At 39.1% G+C, this 20345-nt stretch overlaps 1 protein-coding gene across 3 annotated transcripts in view; it reads left to right on the top strand.

The window, feature by feature from the left end:
* The window catches only part of KIF13A (kinesin family member 13A), a 105994-nt gene extending 86428 nt beyond the window's left edge, over window positions 1-19566 (top strand). For 2 of the 3 annotated variants that reach the window (XM_077180328.1, XM_077180331.1), the window contains 13 exons: window positions 794-893; window positions 985-1111; window positions 2221-2276; window positions 3408-3532; window positions 4613-4789; window positions 5194-5286; window positions 6113-6265; window positions 6699-6782; window positions 7293-7340; window positions 7813-7924; window positions 8866-9017; window positions 15025-16123; window positions 17004-19566. In XM_077180328.1, the coding sequence (XP_077036443.1) occupies window positions 794-893; window positions 985-1111; window positions 2221-2276; window positions 3408-3532; window positions 4613-4789; window positions 5194-5286; window positions 6113-6265; window positions 6699-6782; window positions 7293-7340; window positions 7813-7924; window positions 8866-9017; window positions 15025-16123; window positions 17004-17290 (2613 nt within the window). In that variant the 3' untranslated portion in view covers window positions 17291-19566. Of the gene's footprint in view, window positions 1-793; window positions 894-984; window positions 1112-2220; window positions 2277-3407; window positions 3533-4612; window positions 4790-5193; window positions 5287-6112; window positions 6266-6698; window positions 6783-7292; window positions 7341-7812; window positions 7925-8865; window positions 9018-9584; window positions 9669-15024; window positions 16124-17003 lie in introns of all 3 variants that reach the window. The other variant, XM_077180335.1, reaches the window with a different exon arrangement.
* Window positions 19567-20345: the final 779 nt, after the last annotated feature.

Below are 20345 nucleotides of genomic sequence, written 5' to 3' on the forward strand. Positions count from 1 at the left end.
CCCAGCCTTGACCCTGTTTTCCTGTGTGATAAGGCACAATTTAGACAGTGTAACAGAAGACTCATTTTAAAAGGTGACAAAGAGCAGAAGAGGAAATCCTCCCCCCCCAAGTAAAATAAATTTTAGATTTCTACATAGAAGAACTTCTTTTTAATAGGTAGTCCAACAGAAGTAAAACCAGTTAGGTGAGAATGCTGACATCCCTTAAAATGATGTGTTAGGTTTCCTAGCAATCTCAAAAATATAATTTAAGGTACTAACTTCTTGCGGGCTGTTTATGCGCTTCCTGACATATCACAGAGAAGAACCAACTGGATTTTCTGTGATACCACAAAGCATGATTGCATGATGGGTTTTGTTTGCATGAGAAATCTTTTAATTGCACTGATAGCAGCTGCTAGCAATGGAATTTTGTGCAGGTTTGAGGGCATACTGACCTGTCTAATCTTCAGGAGAGCTTATGATCAACTGATGATACTGGGTTTTCCTCTTCCATATGCTATTCAAAAGTTTGATTGCCACTTCTGTGAGTAATTAGCCCATGGTGTGTAATCTGTTCAGCAGCAGAGGCAGTCACATTTTCTTTTCTCCTGTTGAAATCTGAAACTTGAAAGTAAATAAACTTCCCTTCATGGGCGATGAGGTACTTAATCAGTGTGCATGTCATTCGGGGGAAAAGAGTTTTCTGCATTGTGCAAGCCATTTAATATAAATTCTGGTTAAATTACCATAAAATTCACTGCCCTTTATTTTTACCCACATAGTCTCATGACCTTCTCTATTTCCGTGTTAGGAAGAAGATTTGAACTGTGTACGAGAAAGGTGGTCTGAGGCATTAATAAAACGCAGAGAATACTTAGATGAGCAGATCCAAAAGATCAGCAACAAACAAGGTTTGCAGCTTGAAGTCTCTATCATAAGTACTTTATTCCCTATACCACAAAAAGTGTGTCTCATCTGTAATCCTAATCTCTTCCACCATAGAAAAATCAGAGGATGATATAGAACGAGAAGCTCGGCTGGTGGAACAGTGGGTGGGGCTGACAGAAGAGAGGAATGCAGTGTTTGTTCCAGCACCAGGCAGTGGAATTCCCGGTGCCCCCGCAAATTGGTATGTTCAGAGAAGCCACTGGAGTTGCCAGCTTTTTGTACATAAACTGTGCATTCTGCAAGGTACAATTCTAAGGATGTTTTGGAGTGTTCTCCTGTGATACTACAAACTACATTCAGCTGACAGAAAGTTTAGAAGGTCAGGTGCTGTTCTGAATGTAAGAAAGATTTGCTTAGCTAAGATATTACATGAGGTAGCTTTGAAATAGCTTTCAAGGTTTGAAAATCACCTTTGAATATAATAGAGTATTTTACAATTTTATACTATTGGGAAAATTAGCTAGTAGTTTGATTCCTTTCAGAAAAGAAATGATTGAAAGATGAATGGTAGAACATGTGGTGATGTCATTGATAAAGGGTAGAGAGGGAAGAAACTGATTTCAAAGGATGTGTTCTCTGTTTCATCTGAATTTTTAATATATTTCTCTTTAGTTCTAGAACTAGAGCTAAAGAGAACTTAGTGTTGTAATATAGTTCTCTTCAATTCTGGTTCTAGAACTAGAATTAAACTAGTTCATCTTAGTTTAAAACACATTTGTGTTTTAACTAAGATCTTTGCAGCTGACATGCAAAAATGAGGAATACAACATGTTAGGTTTGGGAAAGAAGGGACAAGAAATGCTCCTCTAATCAAGTGTACACTAATGTCTCTAATAGTATTAGAGGAATAATGTAGCAATTCTCTTGCCATTTTTCCCCTTATCCACCTGAAGCATGCTGTGAACATATAGCTGAAAGTGTGTTTATGGATATTAAGACTGCCAGTAGTTACATATCCAGTTGTTTGGAGGGTGCTGAGCTTTATGTGTGAGATAACTGCAACCAGTTAACTTGGTAAGGAGCAGAACAGGATGTTTAAAACTCTGGTCCTCACAGCAACTGCCACATGCTGTGTGGTGTGAATTCAGTTTTGGCAAAGCTCTAGATGTAGCTCCGTGTGTAGATAAACAAAATGTTGTTTGTGCCACACAGGCATTCAGAGTAGCCATCAGAATATTGACAGCTTTAGCCATTGGTTACACTTATGAATATTGCATGGAGATCTGTTTGCCCAAATAAGCTTAGGTATGAATTTGCCTTCTTTGTTGCCAGCAGTTTGTTTTGTTTCAGGATTCCACCTGCAGGAATGGAAACACATATACCTGTCCTCTTCCTGGATCTGAACGGTATGTTGTAAAAACAGATTAAGAAACTTGTGGAGGGGGAAATGGGGCTTAGTTTAGGTAAAGAAATGGTTAAATGGAAGAATGAACTTGAAGGCTGTAAGAAATCAAACAAGTCCTGGCTTTGACATTGTCTGATATGGCTTTTAAAGTGCTTTTGGTTTTTTCTGGTTGTGTATGTTGGCATAATTAAGCACAACTATTTTAGAATAAGGATTAAAGTCAGGGAACACAGTATCACTGTACTCAGTGATAGGCTGTACAACAGAAAATATGGTAAGAAAGCAAGCTTAGTTTGAATCAAACAGCAGATGAAGAACTCCTGTAAGTGTTTTGACATACAAATTCACATGTCATTAAAGCACTGATAGAGAATTTCCCAATGCTTTCAGAGCTTCTTCCACTTATATTTCTGTGGAGTTTTAAACAGCTCATTTAATGAACACTGTGTTAGGGTTATAATGAGCTTTTTTTACAGAATCTAAGTCTTCTCTCTTTGAAGATATTTAGTTCTAAATGCAAGAAGAATACTGATATATATTCTTAAGACACAGATACACAGTGTAAGTAATAACCAGAAACTAGAGGTAGCTCCACATTTAAGGACTGTTTAGGAAGCAAGTCTAATTAAAAACCTGAACATAAAGCACAAGAGGATCTATAGGCCTTATCACATCCAGCACTGGAGTAGCCTATTACACATATTTATATAGGCGATGTGTCAATAACCTGCTTTAGCTGATACTTTTGGAAAGTGAAATACCCTCTTCCTTCATCTGTGCTCACAAGGAATGGTTTTTTTCAGTGTGGTTTCTGGGTTATTTGGTTTTCTTTTTTGTTTCTTTTTACTATCAGTAGAGATTAGCAGACAAAAAATCAAACAGGATATTTAAACAGGTTCATTGTGTCATTGCACACCTTTTGTTTGTTTAGCTAAAAGTGTAATGTAGCCAGAACTTCTATTCTCCATTTCTTTTGTATGCTGAAATCATCTGCAAATGCTGCATAGTAATAAGATTAAGTAGGATTAAATGTATTATGAAATATGGATAGGCCTTTATTACAATTTTGCCTCTATATATTCATATCCTTTGGTATAAAACTATTTCATTCTTTGCACATTTGTTTCATTAGCTGATGACCTCAGTGCCAATGAACAACTTATAGGTCCCCATGCATCAGGAGTTAACTCAATACTACCAAAGGAGCATGGGAGCCCATTCTTTTATCTGCCGATCATAAAACACAGTGATGATGAGGTAAATTGTTAGCAAGCCTCCTTTTTGACAAATGCAGCTTGTGTAAATGCTTTCTTTTTATGTTTTATTTCCTACTTCTATGTATTTCATCATTATTATTATTATTATTACTACCTTTTTTTGTCTTAGAAGTACCATCTGTATCTAGTGCTGCCTTTATTTTCCGGCCTATTTATTTAGAATTTAAGAGGATATGACTTGTTAGCTCTTTTGCCTTAATTCAGAGATGACAAGTCTTAGCTCTTGGCAAAGAATTATTCAACTGCCTGACTCAAAATCCCTTTTCCTGCTTTCCTCACTCCTTCTTCATTTCTCTTGCAGGCTCTTAACTCTTCAGAGAAAATGACTTGTTTTATTGTGTGCACTAGGCAAAGCTTAATACTTAAATAAGAATTCTTTCATTTGTAGTTATTAGTACAAATTGCTATAAATTATTGTACTTATTACTACAAATTACTGCTAGTAATTACTGGTTTTTAAATATATGGTTTGGGAATTGTTGGAAATTAATGGTTCTGAATCCATTTTGGAATTTCTTAACTGATACTTTCCATGTCCTGCAACCACTCAGGCCATTGTTTAAGAGACTGTTTCCAGAATAAAGAGGACACCAAAGTTGGGGGGGAAGACAGAGGGAAGGGAAAAACATTCTGCAGAATGGGTGCAGGTTTATTCTGTCTGGGCTGTTAACCTAATCCAACATAGATGGAAGATTTTACATTGAAATTAATATACTTCTAATATAGTAGCAGTAGGATCTGTATTCCTTCATCCAGTCTTTCTTCTGCTTTCCTTTCTGTCTCCAGACATGTGAAAACTTCCTTTTGGGATAAGGTTTGCATAGTGCAGATATTGTGGTCATAATTATTTTCCCCAGAATCGTAACACCTATTTTATGATTTTTCTGATAAATTCCTTACTATGAAAGGAGATTTGATTCCACTTTGTTCAATTAGAGTGATTTTTCTCTCATTAAGGAATTGTTCTACTTCATGTTAAATCATTGTAAATGATACCTGTTTTTAGAATAATAGAATCTTTGATTACCCTTTCCTTCTTCCACATAATTTGTCTGCATAGGTTTCAGCCACTGCTGCCTGGGACTCTTCTGTCCATGATTCAGTGCACCTCAATAGGGTAACTCCTCAAAATGAGAGAATTTACTTAATAGTGAAGACCACTGTGCAGCTCAGTCACCCTGCTGCAATGGAACTGGTATTACGCAAAAGGATTGCAGCCAACATTTATAACAAGCAGGTAATAAGTTTATATATTCTTTTATTCCTTGTTTTGTTTCATATTCTTGATTTAATGAATGTGTTTTCTTAGCTGCTTGCTTAATTTTGTGAGTCTGGTCTCCCCAGTTCTTATGAGAGAGAAATGAAAACTAGATTTTTATAGGTTGCACTGAAGTGTGTACTGGTGAATTTCTTTGAACTGTCCATTTTTTAGCTGATTGAACTTAGTAGCATTGTGTACTGAGCACAATGTCCCAAGGAGTGCTTAAAATATCATAAATGCTAAAAAAAAGTAATTTATTAAATGGTAATTTATGGTTCTGATTGGCTTCATAATCAGATTTTTCATTGCACCTTTTTATTTCTTAGGATGTCATAAATAATAATTTTCAAAACAGTAACTGAAAATTACTTTCTTTCTAGAGTTTTACCCAGAGCCTGAAAAGGAGAATATCCTTGAAAAATATATATTATGCCTGTGGAGTGACTTATGAAATAGTATCCAACATACCAAAGGTAAATCACAGTATATTTCTCTGGCAAATTCACAGAAACCAACAGAATTGACCTACTGCAGTGGGTGATACTGATTAGAAAGTAAGTCTTCTGCTTTGCTGGTATGGGGCAGGTTGCCAAAGTGGATATACTGAAGTTCAGTGTGAGATTGTCTTTATCTTTAAACAGTTGAAAACTGTGGGGATTTTGTTTTCTCTTCTACTGTATTTAACCGAATTTTTGTAGTTAAGTTATTTTTGAAAGCCTATTAGTGTCTGCAGGGAAAATATAGAGGGTACTCAGAGGAATGTTCAGGTTTGTGGAAACAGAATAACTGGGAATCTGAGTTCACAGGAATATAAATTACTTGTTACAGAAAAAAGCTTGTACAAGTTGTAAATGTACTATAAAATTTATTTTAAAAGTAAACAAACTGGACAAATGAAAACATAAATAGTCTTGAAACCCTGTAATTGTCACTTTGTTGCACTACTTAAATTTTAAACTCTAGGGAAATCACAGCATATTTTAAGGAAGGAAATTACATTTCCTTGCCTAGGAAGTTGTCATTAGTTGAGCCTTTACATACACAATTTCAGGTTATATATGCATTTTTTCTAGAAGTGATTTACTACAGCAAATGCTCAAAACTTCTCCTAAGCTTGATCTCTTCGGCATCATTTACATCTCTATGGAACAACCCTGGATCATTTACTGTAATTAGGTTCGCTGGTTAAGTTTAAGATGCCAAATTCAAATTAATTTCTGCATTGAACTGGTCAAAAAAGTGAGCTAAAACAATTGACTTTCCTTTTTGAAACCTTGAATGGTGTAACTTATACTTTAGGCTACAGAAGAAATTGAGGATCGTGAGACCTTAGCACTGATGGCTGCAAGGAGTGAGAACGAGGGCACATCCGATGGTGAAACCTACATTGAGAAATACACACGTGGTGTGCTGCAAGTGGAGAACATTCTGAGCCTTGAACGGCTAAGACAGGCAAGGAAAAGGCATTTCTTGCAATCTTTGCACTGGGTTATGAGAATTCCAGAGGAGATTATGAGAATTCAAGAGGAGATGACTGACTGATCTTTTAAAAATACTGTGTGGCTTTTTTTGTTTCAGTTGGGTTTTCTTCAGAGATCATTGGACAGATAGATGTAAGATGAAGTTCGTGAAGTACAAGTTTCCAGGGGTGGTGGATGTAGTAACAAAAGTTGGCAACGATGTAGTACTCAGAACCTGAACAAGCAAAGGCCAAAGAATGAATTTCAGACAGAAGCTTCGGTGGTTGTGTGTGCAAATTAAGATTTGTGAATGCAAGCCCTGATTGCTTCTGTTAGCTACACTGAAAAAAAGTCCCTATCCTGCTTGCTCAGTTCTCCTGAGGAGACCATGGCATTGCTGTTAGTGTTTTGTTCTCTTTTCACAGGCAGTCACTGTCAAAGAGGCTCTCTCCACCAAAGCCAAAGCCAGGAACATCCGCAGGAGCATCAGCACTCCAAATGTGCACAACGTAAGGAACCCTCATCATTAGCATGGATGGGGCAGGGGCTGCTGTCGTGTGCTGATGTAATGCTTGCACAAGGAGATATGATAATGATTACTCTGTGCTGGGACTAACCAGCCTGCAGGGAAGTGGACATGAAGTGAAATCCCATCCCCAAAATTGTCTGTCCTAGGAGATAACAAAGTTATCAGGAAAGAGGGAGGGTTGGTTGAAACTCTTCTCCTTTTACAAGGATATCCATTTGGGAAGTAGTTCAGGATGACAACTGCCCTGATTCAGATTACTCTTACCTCCAAATCCCTTTAACTTTTTTCATGGTATAGGGCTAGTTTGCATTTTATGTGTTCTCTTACATACTCATACAGCAGAAATGTAGATGTCTTTACACATAATCTGGTCTGAAAAGAGAAAGCAAAACAGTTATTAGGACTAAATGACCATAGTGTTTCCTCAAGGTATTACATCTCACAAATAAGGGGTAGGCATTTTGTCATTCTGTCTGTTGGTGTTCCATAGGTGTCCTGTAGTCGACTGGATCTTTCTGCCTGCGATGAAGATGACAAGGTAGGGAAACGTAGCAACAAACAGCTCACATTCCCAGATTTCCCACCCCCACCAGAAGCAAGATGTGTTTGAGAACTGGTGGGAAAAAAAAGGAAAATAGAAATAGTATTTTCCTTTAATAGCATTGAAAGCAGTTGATTTACATAATGTATCTTTGAAGTTCTGCACCCATTTACATATAATTTTGCATTAAACCTTATTGTCCTTCTCAGCCCTTCATATAAGAATTATATAAACTGATATGTAAGAAACAGAAAGAGCGAAACTTTAACTACTTCTCTGACCAGCAAATTGCCTTTAAAACAATGCATTTCTGTGTGATAGGAAAATTGTCTGAAGTCAGTAATTGACATACCTTTGGTTTGTGAGGTTTGGTTGACTCTTAAAAAAAACCACCTGAGTTTACCTATTGATTTTTTCCACATTTGCCTGCATCATCGTAATACAGATTTATGTATTTTTATTTTTTTAGGGTTGGTCTGAAAGTCACCTAGATATATCTGACTGTTGTTCCAGTTATCAAGATGTATCATGCTATGGTACTTTACCCAGGGAGTCACCTCGCAAGAGCAAAGATGGCAGTGGTGAGATTTCATACATGTAATGACAGCACTGGTGGATTCTTATTTACTGCATTAAACTGAAAGTTAAATTCCCAGTGCTCTTTTCCTAATAAATGTGTTACTCAGCTTCTACTTAAAGAACTAAACATAACCTGGAAATAGGGGAGAAAAGGAGAAATGCATAAGACATCCAGGAAAGGGGGTAAAAGAGGTGGGCAGAATGTGCTAAATATAAATCAAGAAGAAAAAAAAAAAAAGAAAAAATCCCACCCAAAACAAAACACTGCACACAGACACACAAAAAAAAACAAAATGCAGCTGCTGTTATTTTATGAATTTAAAGATGAAGATGCTTTTTTTTAAAGTGGGAAGTGTCCTTAGACAGGTTCTTTACATGATATGTGGATATTGTCTGTGCATCCCTGTCAGTGTGTCACAAGTGCCTTGTTTCCTTCAGGTCACATTGAACAGGCAGTGGAGGTAGAAATACTGCTGCAATAAAGTGGGACTGGGGGTTTATTCATTGCTTCCTTGCTTATAATTTCCTTTTTGATCATGCTGCCTGTTCTGGATGGCTGGTTTGGTTACAGGGCAGATTTGCAGTCTTGTGGGCAGAGGTCAGGTCAGACACAGGAAGCAAAGAGCTTCTCAGTTCTATTTTCAAGGACACTTCCCACTGCTTTTATGACCAAGATGAAAAGGAGAAATGTTGGAGCCTCAGAATGGAAGGGGCAGATACTGCTGTTCTCTGCTTTCCTTCTGTTTCCAGATTTCTCTGAGGATCTCACAGAGCTGTGCATTATTTCATGCCTAGGCCAGTGGTTAAATTCTTAAATACTGAGATTTTTCTGTAGCCAGCAACTTTGTCAATTGCATGGCTTTACCTTCAGTTGTTTTGAAATATGATCTTGCAGTCAGGATATGAAGAACTGAAATACACTTTTTTTTGCTTTTTTACCTAGGTGTTGTAGCAGAGAATTCCCATGCTTTAATGGCCAGCCCTTTTAAAGCATTTTCTCCCCAGCCACCAAAGTTTTTCAAGCCCTTAATGCCAGTGAAAGAGGAACATAAAAGGAAGACCCCACTTGAAAGCCGACCTCTACTTAGTCAAGAGGTAATCTTTGAAAACCACCTGCTTTTTTATAGGAGATGGAGTGATTTTGTGTACTTGGCAAATCATTTGCATCTGTTGCAACAGAATTTTGTAATTCTCTGGTAAAAGTATTCAGGTCACTCTTTATATCTGGTGGAGTTTTGCTTTTTGGAGTTTTGTTTTTTATCTGAATACAGGGTTTGTGGATTTTGGGGTTTTTTTACTTCTTGGTATATATTCTCCATTACAGGATACTTCTATTTTAAAGTAGCAGTAACTTACTACCTTTACACCTTTTTTTTTATTTTTATTCTTCAGTAAGATGTTGGTGTGGTTTTTTTAATAGATGAAATGTAATTCTGTGAAACTGTTCTGGGGTGGCTATAATTTGGGCCTTTATTCCTACCTTCAAACTCTGGGAAGAGTGCATGAGTTCCCCTACCCATTAACTTGAATTTTGATGTCTGTATGGCCAGCATGGGTGTTTCACCTTCATCACATTTTCACACCTTTCTGACTTGACACCCAGTTAGCACCGTGGTCAGAACTGTGGTTTGTGTGATGTGTTGTGTGTCTCAACCTTTGCAGAGCATGCCTCCATCTCAGGTGCACTGTGCTGACTGTGCTGTGCCTGCAGGAAGCAGGGCCAGCAGCATGCCTGAGGAGAAGATTGTAAGTTTTGTACCACTTTCTGTCTCAAGGCCTGGTGGTGGGCTTGAGACACTCATGCTACTCCAGCCGGAAAAAGTAGTTGTGAGGTGGAAATAACCACTTGTGACTGGTTGTAGGTTATGGTTGTAACAGTTGCTTGCCTGGCTTGCAAATGCATTCTGTCATTGGAACTAACTCTGCTGGGGTTTGGTGTTCTGTTTTTGTTTTGTTTTGTGTTTTAATGTGTATGTGTCATATGTCTTGTGGGGTGGGGGGAGAGGGGAGGCTGTAGCATTTACAGGGCACAAATGATCAAGTAAAGGATGGGTTAGTGAGCCGTGCTGTTGTCACTCTAATATACCTTGTATGTTGCCTAGATTTTGTGACTATACCCCAGAGTAAATGGAATGATCCCATTTGGTGTAAGTAACCATGCATTTAGGTGTGGGTACACTATAAAAGCTTATCATTGCCTGACATGGAAGTAATATGACTAAAATAAGATTGCCGCTCTTAATTAACCTGCAGCCTGTCTTCATCATAATTCAGGTGGAAATTGAGGTGGAGGGCTTTTGTTTTAATCTTCACTTGCTAAATCCTTTTCTCACTGCTGCTTCAATAAAAGATGTATCATTTCTGCTGTATGATGGTTTTGGTTTTGGGGCTGTGGAACATGGCTGCAAATACTTGCTTTAATCAGAGCTTTAGATTTAAAATTCAGAACCTTCAAATTATTTCCTGTAAGTCCTATGGGACACTCTTCCACAAAATTCCAGTGATGGGTTCTTCTATTCAGCAGTTATCTTCATTCCTACCATATAGCCAAGCCATTAAAAAACCTGTTCTGGATTTCTAATGCTGTTTTGTCAGTTGTTAGGTGAAAGTATCCTGAGTGATCTGCTGTATCTATTTGAAGCTTGGCTGCTGGGTTTGGATGGCAGCTGTTTTATTCTTGATCATGTTAATTTTCCATAAGGTAGCTGACGTGCTGACTTGCACTGAGTCACTGATACAAATAGCATGAAGGTATTTGGAAGAAAAAAATCTTCTAGTGGGTTGAAAAAACATCCCTTAGAAAATAAATTGTTACAAAACTTTCCATAGCAACTTGAGGGCAGTTCTAATCCCTGGAGTGAAAACAAAGTCCCACCCCATGCATGCCCTGAATTAACCCAGGCACTGCCTGTGCTGTTTTCCACAGATACACAGAAGCTTTCAGAGCTAGGAAAGGGCAACATCCTGCCACCAGGCTTTGCCAGCTAGAAGGGAACTAATTCACTGAACACTGTAAACCTGCTGTAGCCAACAGGAGCATAGAAATATGTGTTCTTTCAGTTCTCAGCTGCTTAACTCCTACTGACTTCTTTGTATCAACACGGCTTTTTGTTTGGTTGCATAGGAAGTCAGATCAAGGGAACTGATCCACCCAGCTGATGGCTTGACTACCATGGAGTTTTTCATTTGGATCTAGTCCTCTGTCTGATGGCTTTTTAGACCCTTGAGGGTCCTGGGGAGACAGGCAAGAAGGAGCAGCTGCTAGTGGGGAGGAGGTTGACAAAGCTACTTTGTGTAGCCCAGACAGCCTAGGGTGTTGTGTTTAGCAAGTGATGCTTCTAGGGGTTTTATTGCTTTAGGAAAGAAGCCTTTGTTGGATGTAGGCTTCCCAGGCTACCCCATTTTTCAGAGCTGCAATGAGTCCTATATTTTAACTAGGCTGAAGTATTCCAATATTCAAAACACATCTGCCAAAGGAAGGGGGGAAAAAAAGGCAGTTAACAAAAAATATTTTTATTCAGTTGGCCTGAAATAGAGCATTCAACCTGAAATTTCAGAGAGTAGTTACACATGCTTGATATTGCAGCTGTATCAAAACAGCATGATATATATAGGGGCCTGTTCTCTATAATATAGGAATACAGTGACTTTTGTTAAGGTCAGATTAAATGTTCTCATATTAAGTGTATTTAAATACTGCCAGTAATTAACATGTTTAAGAGAGGGTTTGCTAAGAGGAAGCCCTTCTAGCAGGCAATAAAAATTGAGGCACCGGTGGTGCAACCACTAGATAAGTATTACTGATTTTTAAATTAGTAAAATGGGAACTAACTTGTTGAGGTCTCTTACTCTCATCTCTCTTACTTGAGAGATGTAATTTAGGGATTTGAAAATGCAGATGCAAAACAGGTGTAGGGAAGCTGCTCTGTGCTCTTGCTTATTTTGCTTCTTTACTGCTAGAACTTGATGTATAATCTTGTCTCATTAGTTCTTGCTGCCGTGATCTTTCTGTTACCAGTTCTTAAATCTGCTTTTCATTATAGTCATTCTGTTACATCCCAGGGAAGTTGCTGAAATTTCTTGACCAGTTTTTCAAAGATTTTATCTTTATTTATACCAATAGCCTGAGCTGTACAAGGCACCTTCTTTCTTCCCCCCCCCCCCCCCCCCATCTCACATCCACATAAATTTGAAAAACTCTGAAATTGCTTTGTTTCTGGAATTTCCCAATTAGAAAACTTAAAACTTAAGATAAGCTCTGAAAGGAAATATGTCTTGTCCCCACCAGGGGCATCTTTTTGTTTGTCACAAGGTGGTGTCTCCTCACCTATTCACAGCATTCCTCATAGCCCATGTTCTAGTAAGAAGTCTGGTTCTCTGTAGCTGAGCTTTTGTACTTATGATAACAGATAATCCTGAAATTGCACATGACTGTCACTGTGGTTACTTGTTTGGCCTTTCCTCATAATTCACCAGTGTCTGTATGTCTGTAGAGCCATTTCTCAGTTACAGCCTCTTATCCAGTCTGATTCTGAACAGGGACACCACCAAGGTGGAGTTTTTTCAGTCAAATGAGGAATCTTGCAAGTTCCAAAGGAGAAACAAAGAACTCTTATAAAAATACGTTTTGATCTCAAGGGGACATTTAGCTATTATCAACTAGAAATACTTTCTTAATTAAATGTTTATTAGTTTGGAGTTCATATATAATCTTCAACTTTATAAAGTATATTTGATAAACTCTTAGTTTTTAATGTTTAAAAAAAACCAAACCCAAACTATAAGGTTCAGCATAGAACAAAACTTAGTTTTGCACAAATAAAATTGGTAAAAGGGAAGAAGTAAGCAGAATGATTGAGAAAACATCCCTCAGAGATGAGCAACTGGTATCCTGCAATATGCAAAAAAGATACTTTGCATAAGGCTTTAGTGCTTGGAAGGATATTTGTAGTCTCAATAAAGCAGGTATTAATTTGTTCCTTTACTTCTAAAGGAGCTGTGGATTTCAGATGTAAGTAGCAAGATTTTCAACAGTATAAATAATACTCAGTAGTTTTACATTACATTTTATAACACTATTGCTCCTCTTCAGAGAAGTAAAAAATTGCAAATGAAAGCCTTCATCCAAATTCTGTATGAAATACTCTGGAAGAGTGCCATGAAAATTTGAAAGCAAAGGATACCAAGCCTTTACTTGATCAAATAATAATCTGAAATGTGGTTGGATTTGTCAGATATATTTAGACAAGTAGAGACATCCTGTTGAGATACTGATAGCTGTGCTAACAAAAAATTAATATTATTGAAAATCTTGAGTCATCTTAAGAGGCCATTTTGCATGGGCAATACTGAATTATATTTGCTATGAGTTTGAACATGGTAAGAATGAACATGAGACCTTGTTACAGATAAGGACCATCTGACAAATGGGGAGAGGCTGGAATATGGAGCTGTTCAGCCTTCAGGAGACCAGTCACAGGGGCATCTTACCAATGTTTATATAAAAACACCCGATGGGCCAAGGCAGACTCTTCTCAACAGTGTCCAGTGACAGGACATGAGGCAAATGCAAACACATGAGATTCCATCTGACCACAAGATGGAACAAGAAAACACTTTTTCTACTGTGAGGGGGGGGTCAAACACTGGAATGAGTTGTGCTGGAAGGTTGTAGAGATCTCAAAACCCACCCAATTGGACACTGTGTTGGACAACCTGCTCTGACTGACCCAGCTTGAGCAGAGGGAGATTGGGCTAATTGACCTCAAGAGGTGCCTTCCAGTCCAAACAATTCTGTGATTATTCTGACATGGGCAAACTGAGCAAATCTGTTCCCTGTCTGGGCATTGGAAGTTTTGTTATACAAAGTTATTTGAGCAGTCTTGGCTACTTTGAAGTGAGGAAACATTTTCAAGAGGATGTTTAAACTGATGTGTTGGTACTCTGTGGTCATCCGGTTAACTGTTCTGCTTTTCCTTTGACATTGGTGAATCACAGCAGGTGTCTGAAAGCATCCAGGCACTTCAGTTATCACACAGGATCTGCCTTGATAAGAATTTGAAATCTGTGATGCAGATAAAGGAACTGAGAAACAATGGGTGCTACAGTTTCTTTAAAGGACATCAGCCTTTTTTATTTTTCCTAAAAGACAGTTATTTGTACTAGAAATTTCCTGTAAACTAACCATTTTTACTATATATGTGTGTGTATACATACACCTATTTTTATACTTGCATATATATGTGTAAATGAAGACATATTTGTATATAATGAAGGAAGTACTTAAAGAAGCACCCATGTAGAGTCCTGCCTGCAGTATTTTATCTTGGGGGAGCAGCCCTACCATGTTGCCAGATTCAGATTCATCTTTACAGACTGAAGTTCTCAGCTTCATATGGACTCTGTGAAAGCCACATCTGTGGTCTGGCCATGGTGCATCCCCACACATCAGAGAGGCACCTCTAAATTCTGCTAGGATGATTAGTGTCAATTATTGCCCTCCAAACACGTGCATGTCTGCATACAAATGCTTCCTTGAAGATTTGCTGTAATATTTGATCTTTCTGCTTGTATATTCAAACATCCTGAACAAATTCAGCTGTGATAGCCAGGGGTAAGCAAAATTATTTAGCCTTGCTGATATCAGGTTAATAGAAAATCCCACTGTGCAAAGTTTTTAATAATCCCAAAGTTTTAAATAACCTGTATTGCAGCAGGAGCTCTTTAAGGCCTTTACCATTCATATTTGTGTTTATCTTGTTAGGTAGGGAATTAACTCTATAAAATACCTTCAGTAGGTTTAATTAGTCTAAATTATGGGGAAAAAAAGTATGTGTATGAAAATATGTAACTTTCCTTTTATTGGTTTATATTTTCTATATAATTCTATTTAGAATTTATTTTCTAAAAATTGAATAGCTCAGTGTAGATAGGATATGTTCCCAGCAGCTCTTTTCAATGGTGTCTTCCATTCTTCAGAATAAAGAATATTAAAGGTACATATTTCTCCATGCTCAGAAAGGAAAAAATCAAGGATGGTTAGTTTATTTTGGAAACCTCACTGTCACAGGTTCCTAATCCTAATTCCTCTTCTCATTTGTAGGACTCTGAGGAGGAAGACAGTGAGTTGGAGGCCATAAATAAGAAACTGTTAAGTCCACAAAGTTTTCAAAATTTCCGGCCTTATGTACCGGAGGAGTTTGCTGACTTCAGTATTTACAATGCCAGCCTGGAGAACAGGGAGTGGTTTTCCTCTAAATCAGACTTCATGAGCTCACGTGTTCTTGAGAAAGAGGTGTCCCGCAGCCCCACCACTAGCAGCATCACTAGTGGCTACTTTTCCCACAGTGCCTCTAATGCCACCCTGTCTGACATGCTTGTTCCCTGTAGTGATAGCACAGACCAGCTAGCCAGTCACTCCAAGGAGCTGGACTCTACTGATCCCTTGGGATCATCCCTTGCACATGATTTAAGATCTTCCTTAAACAAGGAATGTCGAGAGTCAGAAAAGGAGTTAGCAAGAGAGAAGTTACCTGCGGTACCACTGAAAGAAAACAGTGCCTTAACAGAGCAAGTACCACTGTCACTCAGTGCCACTGACAGAGACTCTCAGCAGTTACCCAGAGCTGGATCCCTCTCAGCCCTAAGTTCCTTGGATGGGAAAAACGCCATCGAATTTTCAGCACGCGAGGTGACAGTGGAGCACACAATGGACATTCTGGAAGATCACTCCTTTACTGAGTTCATGGGTGTTGAAGATGGGAAGGACTTTGACCATTCAACAGTTCCACAGTCGTGTTCCCTTCTGTCCTCTAATGGAGTGAGTGCCTCGGAGTCACCCCGGGGCCCTGGCAAGGGGCAGAGCCCATGCCCGGGCCAGCAGAGCTCTGCAGCAGCAGCAGGTGACAGCTGGCTTGTGGATGCTGGGGAAAGCCCTTTTTGTTCTGGACTGCTGAAAGACTCCTCAGACCCTGAGATTTACCCCGACACTTCCATGGACGATTTTATTACGAAGGACCACTTGGATGGTTCTGACTGTGAAGAAGGTGCTTCCGCAGATCCAGCCCACGTCTTGCCCAGCTGGGTGGCCGTGGGCGAGCAAGTCTGTGTTGGAAGTAATAAGATGGGCACAGTGAGATATGTTGGAACAGTGGACTTTTCAGCTGGAATCTGGGTTGGCGTTGAACTCAATGTTCAGCTGGGTAAGACTAAATGTGTTCTGGGTTATCTATGCAGCTAGTGTGATCAATTTTTAAAGTCACAGTACAATCATTCTGTCCAGTTCAGTCCTGGGACGTACTTCCCGTTTCCTGAAGCTTGGTATCTAATATATCCAATCATCAGCTTTCTGGTTATAGGGATGCTCTGATCCACTTTTAACTGTCTGAAAGCCCTGCTTTTGCATGTTGTGGTAGTTCCCTGTTGGTACCCATCTGTTTTACAAGTCAGAGAAACAAGCAAAACCTAAAGTTGACATATTATTTTTAAATCATTGCGTACACATTCATGAACAGTATTAACAGTGTGCTTCACTTGTTAGTGAAGCACACTGACAGATAGGTTTGGTGTCAGTGGCTTTCAGAGATGTATTGTTGTTTTCCACTGGGGAAAGATGAATTCCAGAGCACAGGTTTTCTGTTACTTCAGAGGGGTTGGAAAAAGTCAGTGCTCTGCAAGTGTTAAGAAACTTCTATAGAAATGCTTCAGGTAATTTAAAAATATGTTTTTAGTAGTTTAACAGGTAACATCACTTACGCCAGAAGTTTGTCTCCAGCTAAATTTTAAGCTTTGCAAGCAATTGGTTTTGAGGACAGTTTATTTTGCAAAATGAACACAAGCTTGGCTTTTTAAACTTTTAGTTAACAAAGCAATATTTTAGAAAATCATCTTTTTGGTCACATTTTAAGCCCTTCCTTCCAAGTTTGTTCTCCCTAGTGTATGGCGAGCATCTGGCTCTGTCACTCAGCAGGAACAATCTTGACTATTTGACAGATAACCAAAGCTGTTCACACTTCAGCGCCTCAATTGTATGTGCTAATGGTAGCACCAGTATTTAATCCTGTGCATTTCTTTCCATTGAAGGGAAGCACGATGGAATTGTGAAAGGCAGAGAGTACTTCCACTGCAAACCACGGCATGGTGTTTTCGTTCGTCCCGGGCGCCTCAGCAAAGCACCAGCTCCCACAAGGAAATGGAATAGCACTTCCCGGTCTCAGGCATCTTCCACTTCAGAGAAACGGAAGAGTTCTGTGCTTCAAGGCTCATCAGCCACTCCCAAGACAGGAGGAGACGTCCTCTGCCATTCAGGAGATGCAGCGGCTTCTGCTTTTTCTAGGAAACAGGAAAACAGGAAATCTTGGATTAACTAAACTGCAGTATTTTTGCACTTACTACACACATCACTGTGTAGAAAACTCTACGGATTTTTGAAGCTATTGTACATTTTAACCTGTCCATATGGAATGTGTATTCTCTAGAGTCCTTGACTTAATGCTCTAATTTTTTACAAATAATATATATATTATATATATATGAATGTGTATCTATAGTTTGTCTGCCAGTGGGCAGATGCGGCTGCACACTAAAACGCAGTTAAAGCTGGTTGTAGATAACTGAGGTACTGGACTATTTGTTACACAACAACTTGGGAGCTATATTTTAAACAACAAAAGATATTTTATTGAGGAAAAACCAGGATGTGAATCCGTATTCTTTAAAAAAAAACCCAACCGCTGTTCTTAATTACCAAAGAACTTCTTTTAGACTGACTTATTTGCTGTTTATATCTTTCTATTGTAAATGTTTTAACTGGTAACTTGGTGCCATGTTCCTTTCAGTCACTGGGCACCGTGCAGCCTTCCGTGTTTAAGCACACTGAAATATCCAGCTGCTTCATATGTATTGTCTTCCTTGAGGCCTGCCACTGTGCTGACTTGGCATGGGAATGACTGATGATGCCTGAAGCTATGAGTCTGGCATTTCACATGTTAGTAAAAGCCAGCTGGGCAGTTTGACTGCAGAAACAGTATTACTGCAAGGGTGTGAGAGGACAACATTCTGGGTTTTTTAGGGGGTTTTGGGTTTTTTTGGGTGCGGGGTGGGGAGAAATGGGAAATAAAGAAGCAGTAAATGGATCATGACTGCAGACTTTGCACTTGTTACTTGCTGGTTTATTATCAAGATGAAATAGAACCTGCTAAAGTAATTTTAATCTGTAAAGTTTATTTTAATAATGGGAATGATGGAGGGATTTATGTCTGGTGCTCATGAATTCCTAAGAAGGTTGTTCCACATGTAGATACTGTAGATGCCTGTACAAGTGTTCTGGATATTTGTAAAGCAACATGGTAAAAATGAGTGAAGTGAATGGCCTGCTGTATCTTTTCTTTGTTCCTTAGCAAGTGGATGATTGAGATACCTGGGACCTTACTGAAAAGCTGCTGTTCTTTCTTTGATTGTTGTGTACAGTAAGCGGACTCTCGTATTTTACTATTTACTGTAAAGAACTGTAATTTATATACTGCCATACTGTATTTAATTGGTGCAGACCTGTTGTGTGTTAGAATACAGACTGTTTACTTGGGATTTAAAAAAAATGTTTTCCTGTGTTTGGTACAATTACGCTTCATGCTCAAAGAGGGAGCTGTTTCTAGCTGGTGCTGCTCAGATGCAAAGGATGTGGTAAAAATGCTGAAGGATAGTGTGATTGGAGTGGATGACTAGATGGTATGAACCCATCTTACCAATAATGAGTCTCAGAGGAGAATAGCAGCCCCTGTGGATACATATTCCTCACCTTCTGCTTTCCCCATCCCTCTCAGGGGAGGGACTGAAGCCAGGAAACTCCTGCCAGAGAACAGAAACCTGTGGGTCAAGGGGAGATGGGACAAGTTCCTGGAAGACAGACAAGAGAGGATCATTGCTAAATATATAAAGGCCTCAGCTGCTGGCAGCTGGGAGGGCAATGTGCTGGAGGAGGCAGTGAAAGGAGAGATTGTGAAGTGCAGTGCACTTGCCCTTGCCATGGCTTTTGTCCTTTCTAAGACTGCAGGATTCTTAAGTGTCAATTGATTTTGAAATGTGTACCTTTGCAGAACAGTTCATGCTTCTGGTGTCCACAGTGAGTTGCTCTCACTGCATTAATGACACTGCTGCTGGAGGAAACTACTGTAGTACAAAAAGATTTTATGCAGAATTATTTTATCAGGCACAGATGATTGTGGAACACTGCCAGGTGTCAATGCCAAAATCTCCAGTGTCTTGAAGTTAAGTTTAGATGTCACTTTAATTTTTTTATAAACATTTTAGGAAATCTACTTACACATTGGCATTAACATATTTGTCCAGGACCAGTACAAACAAATTTGAAAATAAATGTGGCCATTTTCTTATGGCACACATTCAGTAGTTACACCAGGTTAGCATCAGCCAGCATCAGCTGGGCTCTTCATTGTTTCAGACTGCTGAGAATACAGAATGCATCAGATTGTTTCAGAAACACTGGGACAATTGTGCTCTTGGAGTAAGTGATCTGTATATGCCAAAGAGACCAAAGGAAGCCAACCTTGTGTCCTTCTGTACCCATTTCACATAACCTATGCCATTGTGAGTTCTGTTGTTATTAAAAGACCTGTACTTTTGCAAACCTTGCACATTAACATGCCCTGCCCTGGGCTGATGTAAAGTTAGAAGGAACACAGCTAATGGGTGCAATGATGTCATAGGAAGATGAAAGTTCTTTGGTTGATGTGCTCCTCAAAACTCTAGTATATAAACAGAACTATTTTTTTCCTGTTAGCAATGTTAGACTAGGATTTTGCTGTCTTGAACTTTGGATTCAAAGTGGAAAAAAATTGTGGTGATAGTGCAACTGTGAATTGTTTTTTTTTTCTTTTTAATTTTAACTAGCAGCTGCCTAGCAAGCATAGTGTACAGTCTGTAGCAAGATCTCAATTTTCAAAAAGTCAAACACCAGTCATGACACTGAATAACATTATGCAGAGCCAGTCCCTCATTCAACAAACCTGCCATCCTGTTTGTTTTCCCAATCTGCAAAGAATTAATGGATTTTGACATCAGGGTCATTAGAATGCTAAGTAAGATCACGCTGGCCTTCACCTTGTTTTCTGAGTGTAAGATGTGCTGTTTTTTCGAGCACGCTTGCCTTTACGGAGACACGGAGCGCTCAGGGAACAGCTGTGACAGCCCAGCAAGCACCACCACAAGCGTTTAGTCAGCACCACTAACAAACAACAACATTCCCCCACCAAAGGCTTCCTTCGAGTTTGCAGCTGGAGGCAGAGTACGGAGTGCTGGTACTCTAAACAATAACAAGTGCCATGGAGCAGGGTAACGAGGGAAAGGTCGGCTGCGAGCCCCTGGGAGCAGCTCTGGCTGTTCCCTCCCCTGCCGTCAGGCGAACCC

Source organism: Agelaius phoeniceus, chromosome 1, assembly GCF_051311805.1.
Source record: "Agelaius phoeniceus isolate bAgePho1 chromosome 1, bAgePho1.hap1, whole genome shotgun sequence".
Taxonomy (NCBI): domain Eukaryota; kingdom Metazoa; phylum Chordata; class Aves; order Passeriformes; family Icteridae; genus Agelaius; species Agelaius phoeniceus.